General features: G+C 48.3%; 1 protein-coding gene and 2 long non-coding RNA genes across 9 annotated transcripts in view; 2 read left to right on the top strand and 1 right to left on the bottom strand.

Annotated features, from left to right (window-relative positions):
* Nucleotides 1–14541, bottom strand: part of CUX1 (cut like homeobox 1) — a 271634-nt gene extending 257093 nt beyond the window's left edge. For 2 of the 7 annotated variants that reach the window (XM_064677781.1, XM_064677784.1), the window contains exon 1: nucleotides 14326–14541. In XM_064677781.1, the coding sequence (XP_064533851.1) occupies nucleotides 14326–14388 (63 nt within the window). In that variant the 5' untranslated portion in view covers nucleotides 14389–14541. Of the gene's footprint in view, nucleotides 1–12950; nucleotides 13211–14325 lie in introns of those variants that run through there. The other 5 variants (XM_064677783.1, XM_064677785.1, XM_064677786.1 and 2 more) reach the window with 5 other exon arrangements.
* On the top strand, nucleotides 11712–12733 carry LOC135425474 (uncharacterized). Its single transcript, XR_010435614.1, has 2 exons — nucleotides 11712–12074; nucleotides 12621–12733. It is a non-coding gene; the product is annotated as an uncharacterized LOC135425474 (long non-coding RNA).
* LOC135425473 (uncharacterized) lies at nucleotides 13411–16950 on the top strand. Its single transcript, XR_010435613.1, has 2 exons — nucleotides 13411–13822; nucleotides 16450–16950. It is a non-coding gene; the product is annotated as an uncharacterized LOC135425473 (long non-coding RNA).
* Nucleotides 16951–17120: the final 170 nt, after the last annotated feature.

Raw genomic sequence — 17120 nt, 5'->3', positions numbered from 1 at the left:
CTCCAATCAGCTTTCAGGGCACTCAGCAGAACAAGGATCACCCTGCGTCCAGCTCACAATTCTGGGCTCTTACAACATTGGAAAAGAAAGTTTACGTCGTAGAAAAGACAAGAATCATCTTGCTAATTTGTTTGGTACAACAGTGTGAACAGCACATGTAGACAAATACTCAATTTGTCTTCAGACAGTTTTTAGAAGACAGACATTTTATCAGCAGATCTGTTAACACTTTCCTTCAGAAAATATGTTTCGCCTGCCAGCAAACAAACAACAAAATAATGTGTCATATCTGTAAAATGAGGGAGAGAAATAATCAAGATTAGCTTCAAAGTGTTGTAATAAAACAACAATAATCAAAGGCTGGAACATGTAACTCATGTTTCAGCCCTGTGCTCACAGTCCCGCATTTACTTTTTCCCTTGGCAATGCCTCCAGACGCGGCCGCGTTCCCCAGCGACTCTCTGCAGCTCTGCTGTTCAACAATAACCAAGGGAATGGGATGGTTTTGAACCCAACTGCAGTGGGATCACTGGTGGGAGCCAAGGCACCACCTTACACAGGCTGTGCTACAGCCAGACCATCCCAAAATCCAAGTCAGCTACACGCTGGGAAAGGAAACCAGAGCGCAAAAACCAGAGATGGTGCTACTTGTTCAAGCCTTTCCCAAGTCCAGGAGCAGCACTGCAACCAACTTACCCACTAACTCAAATTACAGGGGAAAAATTGCAAAATTCTGTTATCTTTCTGCTTAACTTGACACAACTGCTAAGTAAGTTCTCCATTTCAAACTCAGGAGAGCAGAAGAAATTTTAACCAGCAAACACTATGTGGGAGCACTTTCGAGTGAGGCTTCCAAGACCCTGAAAGTGTTTTTAGTAAGTTCCATAAATTGTAGTTCTAATTAAGGATTAAATTTGAAGACTAAACACCTCTTTATTTGAGGGCAGGGAGGCTTAAATCTTTTTGTATTAACGCTGAGCTATATCATCTGATATTTTTGCTATGGCCAACCTATAAAACCTGTCAGCCTCACTCAGTTTGCACAGGGCTTTAATTATGTTTAACTAGAATCTGAATGATCTAATTACTTAACATCTTACAGCACAAACTACTGGGGGCATCTGGTTGAGCAACTGGCAAAGGAGTCAGAGAAATGAGTGTTGTGTTCCCTGCTCAGGACCCCTGCAAACAGCTCTCCCTCCAGACAGGTTCATTTTTCCATCCCACCTGAAATTTCTGAAAGCAGCCCTGCGAGAACAAACCATCCAGCAGTTCAAAGAAAGGAGTGAGGTGAAGAAAAACTCTGAGTGCCACAAGCAGGGCGATGGGACTTTGAAGAAAAGTTTTTCATTGTGCTTTGTTCTTTATTGGGTGAAAACCCAGATAATGCTCGTGCCTCTCTGGGGCTCCCTCTCCCACCTTTCCTCAGGAATTGAGACACGGAGGATTGCCACAAGCACTAGAACTGGTGTCAGCTCACCTACATCAGTGCCAGGAGGAAGCTCCCACACCTGCAAGCCTGGAAAGACTTTAAAGTTTTTAACTTTTAAGGGAGCAGATTTTAGCAAAACCAGGGAAAACTCCACTGGGGCACTGTGAGGTCACACAGAGCACTGAGGTTAAACTGGGAACAAGCAGCAACACGAGCTGAGGGTCTTTTTGGCCACAAATGCTTAAATGGTTTCCAGAAAGTGAGTCTTGGTCAGAGTCTTTCCCTTGGCCTGGCCCCCTGCCAGGGTGATATCACAGCACATACCTGAGGACTGTTCAAAGCAAAGGGTGCCCGAAACACAGGAAACTGCTGTTGTGACCCATATTGCACAGCCATGATCCCACTTTGATCTCTTTTCCTTGAAACCACAGCACACTGCACCCACCACATTAACCTGACATGGTCAAAGAAGAAATCAAACCTACAGGTTCTGGCAAAAAACCCGGTCAAAATTGCTGTTTTCTGTCTTAACTTTTCCTTAACGAACAGATGGAAACCAGCAATAACCATCTGTGTGAAGCAGCAATAGTTGTACAGCACAATAACTCCACAAAAATACACTAACAAGGTCAGTTAAGTGTTTCTCTAATTGTCTATTGCCCGTGACCTTTCTCAAAGATTTCAGATGAAAACCAAAACCAAAACAACTCAGGAAAGATCCTTTGGCACCTTCGACAGCATCGCAGTTCGATTCTGCGTCCCGGGGAAATTCCAGCTGGGGAAGAACATTCTGCCTTCCCAGATTTCCCCCTGCCTCCTCCCCATGACCTCCTAGGCAGAACATCCAGCTCCCATGCTCCACGACAAAATTGATTATCCCTGAACGAGCAGGAAAACTAAACCATTCCTGTACGTGCAGTGCAGCAAATGTTTTGGAATCCTTCAAGATCAAAGCCACTCTATTAATAAACTTATATTTTTATATTCCTTGCAGCTGAAAAATCCAATTAAAACATTACAGCGACCTTTTGCCAGAGAATGGCTGTCACAGTGAGGACAGTATCAGAAGACAGTCTAACCAGAGTTCAGAAAAAAATGGGATAGATATGGAAAAAGACTATTACAGTTGTTTTACTTCAGTCACCGGGGTGGTAAAGGATGGCCTAATTCAATAGGAAGATCTGAGAGGCTTTTATTAGGTCTCCCAAGTAGTGTAACTGACAGTTAAACAAACAAAGTGTCAGGCCTTAAGTCAGCATTTAGAAAGTAAATTTATAATGAAGAGCTGACAATCAAGACACCGTACAAAGAGGCTGCTGCCAACCAACAACTTTAAAAAAAAAAACAACCAGATATAGAATGAATATTTCTTACCACTGAAATTAACTTCACAACTGGTTGCTAAAATGATTACAGCAAATAAATAGGGCGTAAAGCACTCTGAAGTGTGACTGCAGTTTGCCATGACATCCCTAGAAGCAGGACAAGAGCACTGAATGCCCAGCACAAGAGCACTCACGGAGCTTTCCCACACCAGCCATTCCAGCTGGCTCACCAGCTTCCACCTCAGCAGCCTCCACAAAATCCAAGCTCACCTAGAAGATGAAAACTAATCCATCGAGCCATCATTTCCTGATTTAAGGAGCTTCCACATCTCCTTGTGTGCTCCAGGAGAAAGCCTCTAATCCTGAATTCCTGCCTGCTGTCCCCTTTCACCAGCAAGGATCCTCTGGGTGTCGGGAGTGCAAACCCTTGAGCTGGAGACACAACAGCCTTTGGCACACAAGGAGCAGCCAAGCACCAAAAGCACCTTTTCCAACACTGGGAGGCTGTGCTGGATGGCCAAGAAGAGCATGTTACAGTCCCAAAGTAGCTTTTTAGCCTTTTCAGTAAAGTTAGTTTTTATGAAATGGCACATACAACAGCTCTTGGACACCGTGACCACTTTCTAAGATCCTGAAATCAATCTGAACTACTAAATTATTCTTCTAATCCCAGTTAAAGTAGGTTTTTTCACAGTTCCAATTTTAGACTTCAAGTTCTATTTACAGGACAGAAAATCCCAGATAGTGACACTAATCAAGTTTTACTTAGCTTGGCATATTAAAGAACTAACTATTCTCAGGATATGCCAGGACATCTCAGATGCAAATTGTAATTTATGATCTAAACCAAGCTGATCACAGCACAGTGTGTGTGCTGTTTTAATAATTTGTGCTGTATTTAACACACCACTACTCGAAGAAAAAAATCCCACATAGTTCCAGCCTCTTGAGCTGATGGTCTGGAGCACAGGAAAGGCCTCACAGAGAGAAAAATGTCTATCCCAAGCTGTACAGAAGAACTCAGCTTCACAATACAACCTTCCAACCATGGGACTGACCAGAGCTCTGCCTGCACATTAAAGAAATAAGCCTGAAATCAGCTCCTCCTCACAAGCATGGAAACACCAAACAATGTTTTTAATGTTTTGGACATAAAACTGAGAGCGGGGCTTAGTAAGACAGTTTAATTTGATTCAAACCCTGATGTAAAACAGGGAATCAATCCCCAGTCCTGCAGGGGTTAAGCACCAGACAGCACCCACAGTTTCAGAGGATCAAGGCTCACAGCAGAAAAGTTCCCCTCATCAGGGAAGTACACAAAATAAATTCTTAGAGAATTATAGAGTTCTCCCCTCCTCGCTCTCTGCTTCACCACACACCTAATGCTTCCTGCACCCTGGGAAGCACGAGCACAGCACCCCCTGAGCTCACCCCTACAAACCAGCAAGCCTTGACTCACTTTTATAAAGAATTAAGAAAAAACCATATTCTGAGTTCAAGCAGTAATTAGGAGTATAAAGCATGTTTGCCTGAAAAAACAGGCAAGCTGTTGAGAAGAGCAGGAGAGAGGAGCTGAAGACATGGTATTATCAAGCTGCCCTTTTCCAACATCCCAAGAATTTCGATAGCAAGACTCCATGCCAAAGAAAATGCACAGAAGATCATAAGGAAAAGAAAATTAGAGCTCCTGAAAGAGAGAGGACAGAGGTGGAAGAAGGGAAGGGAGGAGAAACCAGTGCATTCACAACTTTTTATTTTTTAAAAATATGAAACCCTTCTCACACTCACACAACAGGAACTAAGGTTACAATTGTGTAAGCAACTCTGCACAGAGGTCTCTCCACAGAAGATCAATTGTAAGACTACTGGCTCCTTGTTTTTAAATGTTTAATATTATCCCATCTCCACAATTAGTATTAGAAAAGCAGCTATGCTCATACCAGACATACCAAACCAAAGCTGAGTACCGTCAATATTAACCAGCACCCACAAAAGCTGCAACAGAAAAACAGATATGCAGCTCACTGACAAAATTAACACTCTCAAGTTTCAGATCTGAGACAAAGGGTACATTTTATTTATGGCTGCAAATGAAGCAAACATCCAAGTGACAACATGATACAAATTTACTTTGACGCGAACATGCAATAAAACGTGTAAACACCCAATAAAAATAAAATGAAAAATAATTACAGACCAGACACAAGTATAAATTTTATTGAGCTACTGTGACAACATTTGTATGTCACATCAATGAAGTAACAAGAAGAAGAACAAAGTTGATTAGAAACATGAGATAAAGGAAAGGATGAGACGTCACTGGACTAGGATGGAGGGATTCATCTCTGCTCACAACTTAACCATGGGCTGGGCTGGAAAAGGGCAGCTCCTTCCACCCAGGCTGAGCCAGCAGACTGTGGCTACACATGTGTTAAAAATGGAGCCCATGCAGTAATGCTCAGTGGGTCAGGGCTGTGTGCTGTGCTGAACAGGGACCAAGCTGGTTCCCCTCTGCCGAGTCCCCGGAGCCGAGCGCTCGGAGCCGCAGCCTCATCGCTGTGCAGGACACGAGCACACGTGCAATGAGCAGGGGATCAATACTCCTGATGGCACAAACAGACATCTAAAGCACCACCTCTGACCCTGCTGACAGCCTGAGCAGGCTATCAATACTCACACTGGACAACTTGGATAAAAGATAAAAAGTTGATGGAAAAAAAGTTTCGAGCTACCCCATCATATGTGTTTGGTGAATAATGAATTTCAGCCTTCAGGTACAGGTCTAACACCCCACAGAAAACCTGCTCTGAGCATCTCCCTCCCTGTCTTTGGCCATCAGTTATTGTCATGGCTTGGGGCTGAAGATCCTCCTTCCCCTGAGCTGGCAGTGGCTGGCCTGTCCTGCTGAAACAGGGAGATGTTTCAGACCTTTGGCTGCAGTTTGAAATGATGCAACCACAGCCTGATGAATATTAAATTCAACATTCATATCACTGGCTGCCTATAATGTAAATTTTAAGTAGCCTTTAATGTACAGAGAAATCTGAAGGGAAACTTGATAAATTGCCTATCTGGCCCTCAAACAGTACACCACACAACAGGGAGGTATGTTCTAAAGTAAGAGTGTGTCTGTGTATGAGCAACTATAGTTTACAACTTTATAGCCATCTACAAGAAACATTTTCTTCCAGTGATTTACTATCAATCATCCATAATATTCTTTTAGGACACTCAACTACTCAGTTCTTTTTTCACATTCTCTTCTGTAGATATTATTTCCAGCAACAGCCTGAAAAGTACCTACAAATCAACAGTAGCACATCCCCTGTTTAATCCATTTAAAATACTGCTAAAAAAAGTATTTTTTAGCAGAGAATGTAACCACTGAGTCTTATTTATCCACAGAGCAGAATTAAGTAGTAGCAAAAGAACAGTAACTGCTACCTCACAATCTGGTATCTCAAAGAGGGTCTGGGAGCATTATCAGTGTTTCCCAGATGGAGAACAAACCAGTGGAGGCCCAGGACACGCTCAGGGGCCGGAGCAGCCCATGGCAACACTGGGAATGGGGATGCATCAGCTGCTGACAGTGAGACTGGGACTCCCAGCTCATTTCAGAGTCACTGCTACCTCCTGACTGTGCTCACACCAAATCCAAACCAACTAAAGGCTCTGGGTGTCAGTGCCAGTCCCACTGAGCATCACTGCCCAAAGGAACCGTTCACAGTGCAGGGATTTTGGGTGGGCTGATGCATCCCAGCTTAAGGTGACCCCTGGGTAAGAGAAATCTTGTGTTTTCCTGAAAATATTAGATCAGCAACACCATGAAACCTCAAATACCTAGCAAAGGCACCAAAGAGAACAGGAGTGAGACTTAACCCATCAAACTTCCACTGTAATTCATCATCTGCAGCACTCCCCTTTCTGGCTTTGTAGTTTTGTTTCTACAGGAATAAGTCAGGGCTTTTCCACACAGAACATACAACCTGTAAGATATATCTAGTCTGAGTCTTCATTAAAAAAAACAAAAACAAAACAAAAAGTCAAAAGCTATTAAATTCCCCTTTTTTTACCCCCCTCCTTTTTTTTTAAGTGAGAATAATGAGAATGCTCCTACTATTCATCACACCTGGAAATACCATCCAGGTGGTTAAAAAGCTGCCAGGAACATAAACCCTGTTTGTCACAGGGTGACATTAAAAATCTGTCAGTGTCCTCTGAAGTCATACCATCACCCCAGCATCTCATGGACAGATTTTCCCAGGATGTTTCCACAAGGACAGCCTGGTGGCAAACCCCAGGTGATCCCTTTATGCAGTCAGTGAGTGCAGGTGAGCTGGATTTGGTGGCAACACTACAGCCAGGCATTTGCTGGGAGACCCACCATCCTGCCCAGCTGCACTGCCCAATATTTATATAAATGCTGGGCATTTATATAAATGCCTCCTCCCAACTGCTCTGCAATATGAGTTTCACTTCCAAGTCCCAGGCTTAAGCTCACTCCTGAACTCCTTCCTTTCTTCACCACTTCCCTCTGTCCCATCCAGTCCTTTAAACAGTGTCACTTCCCCCACTCCACTAGGATTTATTTTTACTCCCCTCCAACGTTGCTGTCCTCAGCTTGTCACACGTGAGCCACAGACAGAAGCCAACATTCCTCAGCAAGGAAAGACCTCTGCAGTGCAAGCACCAAACTGATCCAAGTGCCCTGCACACACCCTCCCCAAGGCCATAAAAGCAATCCCACAGCGACACGATAACACAGCAGCACAGGAGCATCCCATCTCCAGAGCTCAAGGGATACAATCTAGTGTTTGCAGGAATTAGACCACAGTTTGCTCTCCCCTGCAGACTCGTGTGCAATGCACACCCAGGCTGACCTGGCCATCAGCCAAACACAGGCCCACTGGATTCAGGAAGAGGAATGGTCTGGCTCCACTGTGGAATCTGTCCAGCCATTTACCAGTTTAGCTGACATTTAGAAAATTTAGCCTGAATTTTCATACCATTCACAAAAACCAGATGTTGCTATCTATGTCCAAGCTTCCTTATTCACTGAGGTACATTTCCACACCTCCACAGGATCTGCTCAGCTCTGATGGAAGAACTCAGAAAAGCCTCCAAGAGAGCCAGGGCCTACATCCTCCCCTTCCTTAAAACCTCCCAGCCAGAAACACAAAGATCTGGGGGAATTTAAAGCATCTAAATACAGCAGCTTAAAATACTTCTGTGCATCTGCTTTTGAGCCTTTCAAAGACCGGGTAATCTTCACCTCTGTCTTGCCAGAGCAGCCCATGAATCCAGCTGGGAGGAGGACAAGCACCACCCCAGCTCCCCTCCCTGCACCCCAGGAAAGGCAGCACAACTCCAGCCCCCACAGAAACTTCCTTATTACCCCAACTGTCAATGAAGGCACCGAATTATTGCAAGGCAAGGAGGCAAAAGCTCTCAGACAGCTTTAGTCTGACAGGCTCCAGCTTCCACCCAGCACCTGCTGTCACACACCCACAGGGAGCCATCGGGCACCTCCCGCCTTTGGCACCTTCAGACCCAAAATTACATTTATTCAGCCTCAGTGTTCAACTCTGCTAAGTCACAGAAGTGACCAAGTAAGAACTGCTGTGTCTTGCCAGAGTCAAAACAGAAGCACGACCAGGGAACAGAGGGGGATTTAGTACAAATTCTCTACTGCCTCCTGCTCTCCCAGAAATCCCAGGACTGCTGGACAGCAGGGAAGACCCACTGCCACATCCTACACCCAACTGTGTTTAATCTTTTATAAAAACTTAATGCTGTTAGCATTCAGCAATCTGTCTGCATTTCCATGCTCCTCACAACCCAACCAATCCTGTATTTTCTTCAGTATTACTACCAATAAAAGCAGAAATTAATGATTTGTCTCATAAAACCAGAGACAGCAACAAATAAAAAAAAGCTGAGAATACATGTGTCACAAAATTAGTAAGATTTATCACATATTTACTAATTTAAAGTTATTATTATTGACTGTGAGGTCTAAGTTTCTCCCATCTTTCCTGGTACATTCAACCCCACACCCACAATCCCACATGTGAGCTCTCCTGCACAAGTTTCTTCATCCTAAAACTCCCTGTCTTCTGCAAACTATCCCATTGCAGCTTTCCCCTTCTCAGCTTCTCATCTCCCTCCCCACTCCTTTATGCAAAGCTGGAACACTGTCACTGCTTTCTCAATCCACAGAACATTGTCTTTTCAAGGCCTTGCCCACAAAGTATATGGGAAACAACCAAGCACAAAGAACCCGTGCAAGAAAAACCTGGATATACAAGATGGGAACTTTGTACCCTGCTTACATAAAAAGGACCACAAGCCAATAAGCACCTGCTTGGTGTTTTAAGAAATACTAAGCATCCATGTATTTGTTCTCTACCCAATAAATAAACTGTCTTTATTCTTGGCCTCAGCGTGATCAAACCAAAACTCTGGACTGTGCATTTTTCTACATCTACTTTTTGCATTACAAATCAGCTTGCAAATACAGAATAACTGTTCACAGGAATTTCAGACTGCATGTCATTTCTTCCCTAGCAAATGTTTCACCCATTACTTATCTGGTATTGTTACACACAGCCAAGCAATGCAATTTTATTTTTTTTTTTTTCAAAAAAAACCTCCCAACCATTACCATGCTCCAAATCCTCCCTCCTGCATTTCTCAATACATTATCCAATTAACCACAAACTTGGCACTAGAGCAGAGTGATTTAAACATGCACTGATTCTGCCACGTTTCAGATGGGCATTATTTCACTGGAGGAACAGGAAGGAGCAAGGGAGAGAAAAGCTGTCAGAAATTTCCTTACAAGAAACACGACTCAAGGAACAGGATTCAAGGAATGCTATGAAAGCCAAATTCTTGAGCCAGAAGTACATCAAGGGCCTTTCTTCTAGTATGTCACTGGGGGCATCACCCTGACCATCACAAAATGCCAAAGCTTTCCTGCTGCAGGGAAGCAGGGATTGCTCTGGGAGTGCATTGGCAGCACTGCCCTGGCTTTTACATCCCTCAGTTCCCTGTATTGCATCTTCCTGCAGAACCACCAAGCTGCTTTCCCTACATGACTCTGATCAGCTGGGGGGGGAGCAGAAATATGTTCATAGTAGCTGGAGACTCTTTTCTAGATGCACATTTAACTACCATTATAAATAGAAAAGCACTGACTACTTTTAGGACAGAAACAAGTTCTGCAGTGACCTGCACAGATAAACAAAATTAAACACTAAGACCTGATCACTAATTCCACTTCTGCTGAAGCATGTGAGCTCCTTCCCTTACTGCAAATCAGCTTGTGCTCTGGTACCATCAGACTCAACTAAAAGATGCCAACAACTCCACCTGTTTCTAATTCAGTAAGAGAAGCACTTCAGGATTTAAAAGCTACTCATTGCTACTTAGTTTTTCAAGATTTTGTTACAGATTTTATAAGATCAATGGTTTACCCTAAACAATTAGTCACAGCCTGCCACAGAACTAATACTCAATCCTTACTTTAATCATATATGATGCAATACCAGGATGAGATTTTAAAAAACAAACAACACGAGCGAGATTTGCCTTTAGATTTTCACTCCCCAGCTTGATGGTAACAAGTTCTGCTGTTCTGGTCAAAAGCAATAAGAAACTGTACTTTTTAGCAGCGTGTGTGCCTGTCCTAAAAAGCTACAATGACATTTTGAGACTTGTGTTTATTGTCAAAATAACTACAGATAGTTTGGTAAGTTTTCAAAGGGTATTAACTTCTCCCAGTCATCCTGCAGATCCAGCTCAGATCTGAGACTCGAGCTGGACTTACTCATGCAATGCTGCTGCTGGTCACAGAGCCCAGCTGCCTCCTCTGACACTGATACAGCCACACAGATCCAGAAATATTAAGGAAGCTGTCAAGGAGAGCTGCACGCTGTGCCCAGGGGAACACGACGCTCCTTTTCCTGTTCCCCAGCAAAACGTTGTTTTTCTGGTGAAGGTGATGGTGGCACCAAAAACTACAAACAAGACAGGACCACAGAACAGCAGGTTACCTTCCCACTGCTGAACTGATTCCCATCACACAACTGCTTCCAAACGGGAGACGCAGCTTTAACTCGAGGGCAACAGCATTTCTCCAGTGACTTAATTTGCATTTATTGCCACAATATTCCCTGTTTGTGAGGATCTGTTTTCTCTGTGCGCTGCAATTCCCTCCCCATCAGTTATCAGACACGGGGCCATCTTCACTCAGTGGCAAACCCAGGCAGAAATGCTGTGCCAATTCCACAACTTCTTTAGGAAATGCAGGCAACCTTTGCTAGAGAAAGGGGTTAATGTTCAGCTCTGTGCCTTGCAGGTACAGTCTCAAGTGAAGAGCCCCGTTTGATACCTGTAGGAAGCTGCCATTTTTGCATCTCATATTCCATTTGTGAACAGCCCTTTTTGTTCTTTAGTCCAAGTTCTGAATTATTTAATCCTGTCTCCAACACTCGAAATTATCTCTCCCTATAAACAAGAGGTTATTTAGTGAAAGGAAATAAATAATTTAAAAAGTCAGACCCTAAAGTGTTCCTGGCTCTGTTTTTAATTAATATTGATACAATCTTGAGAAACCTGCTGCTTAATATCACAAGGCAGGTCGAAGCTCATCAACAGTTAAACGTCTCCTTTCAACAGAAGGTGGAAGAGGAAGTTGGGAGCTGCCGGGTGCCAGCGCTCCGGGACTGCCCAGTCCCAGCTCCTCACAACCTTCCCGTGCACAAAAACCAGGGCTTCAAAGCCATTAGAGCCTGAGCTCCACGAGCTGGAGCTTACAGGGCTCAGGTGGAACTGTGTTAAGCATAAATCCTTCGGGCTTTTGTCCTGGGATAGAGTAGCGGAAACACAGACGTAAGTATTTTTATTTTCTGTAATTCCACGCTCAAAATCCGCTGGTACAAATGAAGGACAGGCAGGGAGGGAGGCATGGACAGTTCTGTGGGACTGAACTTCATACCCAGTAACGATAGTTTTTATAGCATATTGCTTCATCTGCAAGTGGGAGTAAATATTACACTACCTCTTCACGCAGATGGGTGGGTAAGAAGAAAAAAAAACAAAAAACACAACAAACCCCAAAAGCTAATTTGAAACAAATTAACTATTCTGCATATGGATGAAGGTACTTCTCTACCTCCCTGGTCACTCCAGGACTCTGCAGACTGTGCAAAGTTAATAAACTCGGTGCTGCACAGATTGCCTGCTGAACCTGCCAACAGGTGAACAGCCTCAATCCGCAACGGGTATAAATAATCACCAGTCCTCAAAAGCAGGTAATGAATATTGTTCAAACAACTCTAAGCTGGCGTTACCAGAACGCTTCAAAGGAGAAGCTACAAGCTGTTCAAGTCAGACTGTCACATTTAGTCTGCAAAAACGAGATTAAGGTTTGCACGGTGATACTCCACAACAGGTTTTACAGTATGCACAGAAATTAAATTATGATAAAAGTGAGCTATTTTTTACCAAAAACAGAAGAGAACAATCTATCAAAATGCCATTTGGCTGCGTTCATTACATTTTAGAATTTAATTTACATGATAGATACTTTAGCATAATATGTTTTAATCAATAAGCATTTCTGAAGGCTTTATTTTTATAGGCAATATTTAGACTTGTTCACCCTTAAATGTAACACCACGGCAGTGATGTTTGGAGCATTTATTTTCCTATGCTAAGCAAGTACAACCACGCATACACAGAGGCAAAAGCAAAAGTCCACAATTAGAGATGTCAGACCTTGTTTAACTACATCTTAATTTAATCCATTTTATTTTATACAATTCTACATCTGGATCTCATTTTCTGTATTCCTGCAGGTATTCTGGGTCACTATTAAGAGCCCTTTCAAGTCAGCAAAGTTCAGCCAAGTCTACCTTAATCCCAAACCTTTAAAAGAAACAATAAAACACGGAAAGGGGGTGGAAGACGACGGAGAAGCCTAAACCAAAACGCTACTTTACCCCACCTCCTAATGCACCTGAAAGTCAGAAGGGACCAGCCTCCCACCACGGATCCTACGCAGCACTTCCCGTTTTGGGGGCTGCCGGGGTGGGAATTTTAGCACCGCTCCCGCAAGCCCGGCGGGGGGAAGGGGAGGGCGGCAGGACCCGCGTCCCGCTCGCAGCCCCCCGCGGGCATCCCCTCACCTGCAGCGGGGATGCGGCTCTGCCCAGCATCAGCGCACCATCCCTCCGCCCGCCGCGGGCTCCGGCCGGCTCCGCCACCGCCTCCACGGGGGCCGCGGTGGGCAGCCGCCGGCTTTCGAGCCAATTTATTTAAACGGGAGGCAGCGGCGGGTTTGGAGAGGCAGGGCAGCGCCTTCCTGCGCCAATCAACTGGGAGACACGCGTGTTGCAATCCCATTCACGGCGGGAGCAGCACCAATTCAGCGTTTGACAACCTCTCCCCCCACGGCCCCCCCCGCAACCCGCCCCGGCCTTATCCGCACCCCGGGAACTCTGTGAAACCCCGAATCCCCAATGGCCCCGGGGCACGCACCCCCGGGGCGGGGGGGAGGCCGCTCCGCCAGGACTTTCCCCCGGAGGAAAAGGGCACTTCTGGGCTGTTCCGAGGCAGCACCAGCAGAAAGCATCAATATTCCGCTCATCCGTCAGCTCCTGGACAGCAGGAGAGGCTGCAGAGCCCGTGAATTATGTAACGTGCCCTCCCGCCGCCGCGGGGAGATGCGCTGCGATGCCCCGCCGGCCGGGACGCCCCTCCCCGCACCCGGCGCTGCCGCCGCTGCCCTCCCGCGAGTCCCCCCCGCTCCCCGGCGCTCGCCCCTTCCCACCCCGCCGCTCCCTCCTCCCCGGCGGGGTCCCCGGCGCGGTGCCCGCGGCGGTCGCAGGGCGGCGGCCGGAGCCCCCCGCGCCCGGCGGAGCGGAGCGGAGCGAGGGCCGGACCCCGCGGGGAGCGCCCGCCCGCCCGGCCGGCACCACAGCGCCCCCAGCCCCCGCCGCTCCGCGCCTGCACCGCCAGCCCGCCCGGCGCCCCCACACACACAAAGTCCCAGCACTCGGTAAACTTTCCCCCGGCTTCCCGGCGAGGGAAAAGCGGCGGGGGGACGCGGCGGCGGGAAGCGGGGCAAGGCGGCGGGGAGGGAGGGAGGGAGGGACGGGAGGAGGCGGGCGGGGGGATGAGCGGCGGCCGCCGGGAGTCCCGGCGCGCCCGGAGCCCCGCACGGCGCCGCCGGCGGGGGGGAGCGCGGAGCGGGGGAGAGCAGCCCGGGACGGAGCGGGCGAAGCGGCGGCGGCCCCGGCAGCGGCGGCTCCGGCGCCATCTTGGGCTGATCGATGAATTGAACAAAGAGGATCAATTTCCGATGGGGCCGGTGATCGATGGCGGGGGGGGCGGAGGGAGCGGAGCGCCGCGGCCGGGCGGAGCGGGGGGTTCCCTTTAGGCGGCGCGGGCCGGCAGCGGGAGGAGGAGGGGGAGGCCGGGCCCGAGGGAAGGCGGAGAAGGGAGGGAGGGGGGGGGTCCGGCGGCGCGGCCCGGCCGGTGCGGCGAGCGGGGGAGCCTGACCTGCAGCTGCTGTAAATCAAAGCGCTTCCAATATTGAAACATCGATCCCACATTGGCCGCCATCTTGAGACATATTGAGACAGAGTGAGCGGCTGATAGAGAGAGAGGGGCTGGAGTTCAGGAGCCGGGAGGGAGGGGGAGGGAGGGAGGGAGGGAGGGAGCCGGCGGGAGGGGGGAGGAGGGGCGGGGGGGCAAGGGGGAGGGAGGCGGGCAGGGAGCGCCCAAATCCCGGCCTGGAGCCCGCCCGGAACACGGACTCAGCCCGCGCGCTCGCGGGGGGGGGAAGGGGCGCCGCGCCCGCGCGCTCGCAGCGACCCCCCCGCAAACCCCCCGGCCCCGCACCCGGGGGGGACCCGCGGGCGGGGCGGGCGCGAGTCCCGCGGGGGCGGCGCGGGGTCCGGGCGGCGCCGGCAGCGCGGGGGGATGCGGGGACAGCGGGGCGGTGCGGGGCCGGCCGGGCAGTGCGGGGGGATGCGGGGACAGCAGGGCGGTGCGGGGCCGGCCGGGCAGTGCGGGGGGATGCGGGGCAGTGCGATGCGGACAGTGCGGGGGGATGCGGGCCTGGGCAATGTCGGGGGGGTACGGGGGCAACCGGGCGGTGCGGGGGGATGCGGGGACAGCCGGGCGGTGCGGGGCCGGGGGGGATGCGGGGCAGTGCGAGAGCGGGCGGTGCGGGGGGTCGCGGAGCCCCCGCGGGCGCGGTGCGGGCTCAGGGCATCGCATCGCCCCGCAAATGGTGCCCGAAGCGGCGGCGGGAGGGGGGGATGGATGGGGGGGGTGAGCCCGCTCGGGGAGCTGCGGGGCTAAAATTAGCCAAGTGCGGAGAGTTTGGGGGAAACAACAATGAAAAAGTGCATCGGGGGCAGCCGGTTCGCGCTGTCCGGGGCGGTCCGAGAGCGCCTGGAACGGGATTTCCTTGGCGCGGACAGGCGCTCCCTGCCAGGGCCGGTGCCGCCGGCCGCTGCCGACGGGGGACGGCTCGCACGGAGGCTGGAAAATCAGATCCCAGCCCCGCGCAGGATATCCATAGAAACGGAGATTAAAAGGATGAAATAAGTTATTTTGTTCTAAACAATAATGTTGCTATAAATACGAACGTTTTCCTTGTTCCCTTCCTGAAAAGCGCAGGGCATTTTAGCAGGCTCATCTCCTGACAAAACAAACCAGTGTACGCAGCCAGGCTGCAGGTACCTTGGCCCCGCGAAAGCATTCCTTGTTTTTACTGGGAAACGGGCAAAACTGCGGTCTGTACCTGTCCCCTCTGGAATCAATAAGCCGCACGGTATTTTTCCAAATACAGCTACTTTCGCTGTTTTGCACTTCATCTGTAAAAGGGAAATATATCTTCCCCCCAAAGTGAGTGATTGTAGATTATTTCTCAAATTGTATTTGATCACCGAGTGAATTTAGTGCTCACTCAAGTCCGTGGGCTGACTGCTTGGAAATGGCTCTGTCTGTCTTTGGAGAAGTTACAGCAGACACAGCGGCAGAGCAATTGCCACAGATTATTTCCCAATCTGCTGCCGGCCTCCTTTGGAAGAGCACCATCAGTTCACCCTCCATTTCCACTTTTTGCTGAGGCTGCTGCTTACAAAGATACTAATTGCGATGGCGGGTTTTATGTTAATGGGTTCCACGTAATGATCAGCCTGACAACTACAGACCTTCGGATTGTTAGTTGGCTGCACCGGGAATACAACTAATGGCATTTGGTTATGAAAATGCCACCCTCCACCTGCTGATGTGGACTGGGGGCCCACGGAGACCGAAATCCCAGAGCCGTGGCTGCCGTGGGGCTGGACCCAGGGATGCCTTTGGAGAAGGAAATGCCTTTTCCTCCAGAAGTGCCACGCTTTGAGGGAGGGCAGCTCTTTGCTGGGATGACAGTGGGGAGGTGTGGGGTGCCCGGCCGGGGTCCCCCCTGCTGCAGGGAGAGGTTTTAGGGTGCTGTGGAGTGACGGCGGCCGCAGGGATGGAGCTGCGCGAGCCTCCGAATTCTGACTAACGCCGTAACCGGTTTGGTAGCTCTAAAATAGGATTTTAATCCTGGGAAGCATCATTTCACATTCCAGTGATCTAATCAAAATCCTTTCCTCTAATCTCTCCATGGTCCCCCCTTTCTAGATGAAAGAGGCTGGAGTTCCTGTCTTCACCCTTTCTCCGCTGCCTCCCTGTTCTACCAGTCTGTTCTGTGTCCAGGCAACTGCAAAAAGACATTTCAAAGGCTCCTGCCGTGCCATGTAGATGTTTTCTCTAGTTAGTTTGGACTGCAGGTGTGTGAGCCTCAAGGATGAAGTATCGTGGTGCTGTTTTAGGTTCGGGGCACACAGTCATGGCACAATAAATCACACAGTAACGCTCGGCTTTGAACACGCGCGCACAGAAAAGGGGAAAGAAAAAAGCATCTGACCTGAATCATTTTCTGGAAACACATCTGGTTAAAATCCAAAGTTTTAAATTGAGTAATATTTTAAAATACATTTGGTAGGTATTACATTACAGTGTTATATCTGGTAATATTTATGATACTAATGTGTTAAGCGGAGGTTTATATCTGTCAAGAAATATGAATGATTGTCATATGGGCTAACAAATGTATCCTGATATAAATAACATTTTATGATATTTTTAACGTTATTGTAGTCTTTCTTTTTGCAGAACTTACATTATTGCCAATTTGAAATAAAAGCTCTGTGGCTACATACCAAAGCTTTTAGCTATATAATTTTGAATAAGTATAAGCTGATTTTGGGAAGTGCTGAGAAACCTTAACTGTGCCGGGAGACAAACGCTGA

The sequence above is a fragment of the Pseudopipra pipra genome, chromosome 21 (assembly GCF_036250125.1).
Source record: "Pseudopipra pipra isolate bDixPip1 chromosome 21, bDixPip1.hap1, whole genome shotgun sequence".
Taxonomy (NCBI): Eukaryota; Metazoa; Chordata; class Aves; order Passeriformes; family Pipridae; genus Pseudopipra; species Pseudopipra pipra.
Note: the sequence above shows the minus strand (reverse complement) of the source record. Positions and strands in the feature narration are given on the sequence as shown.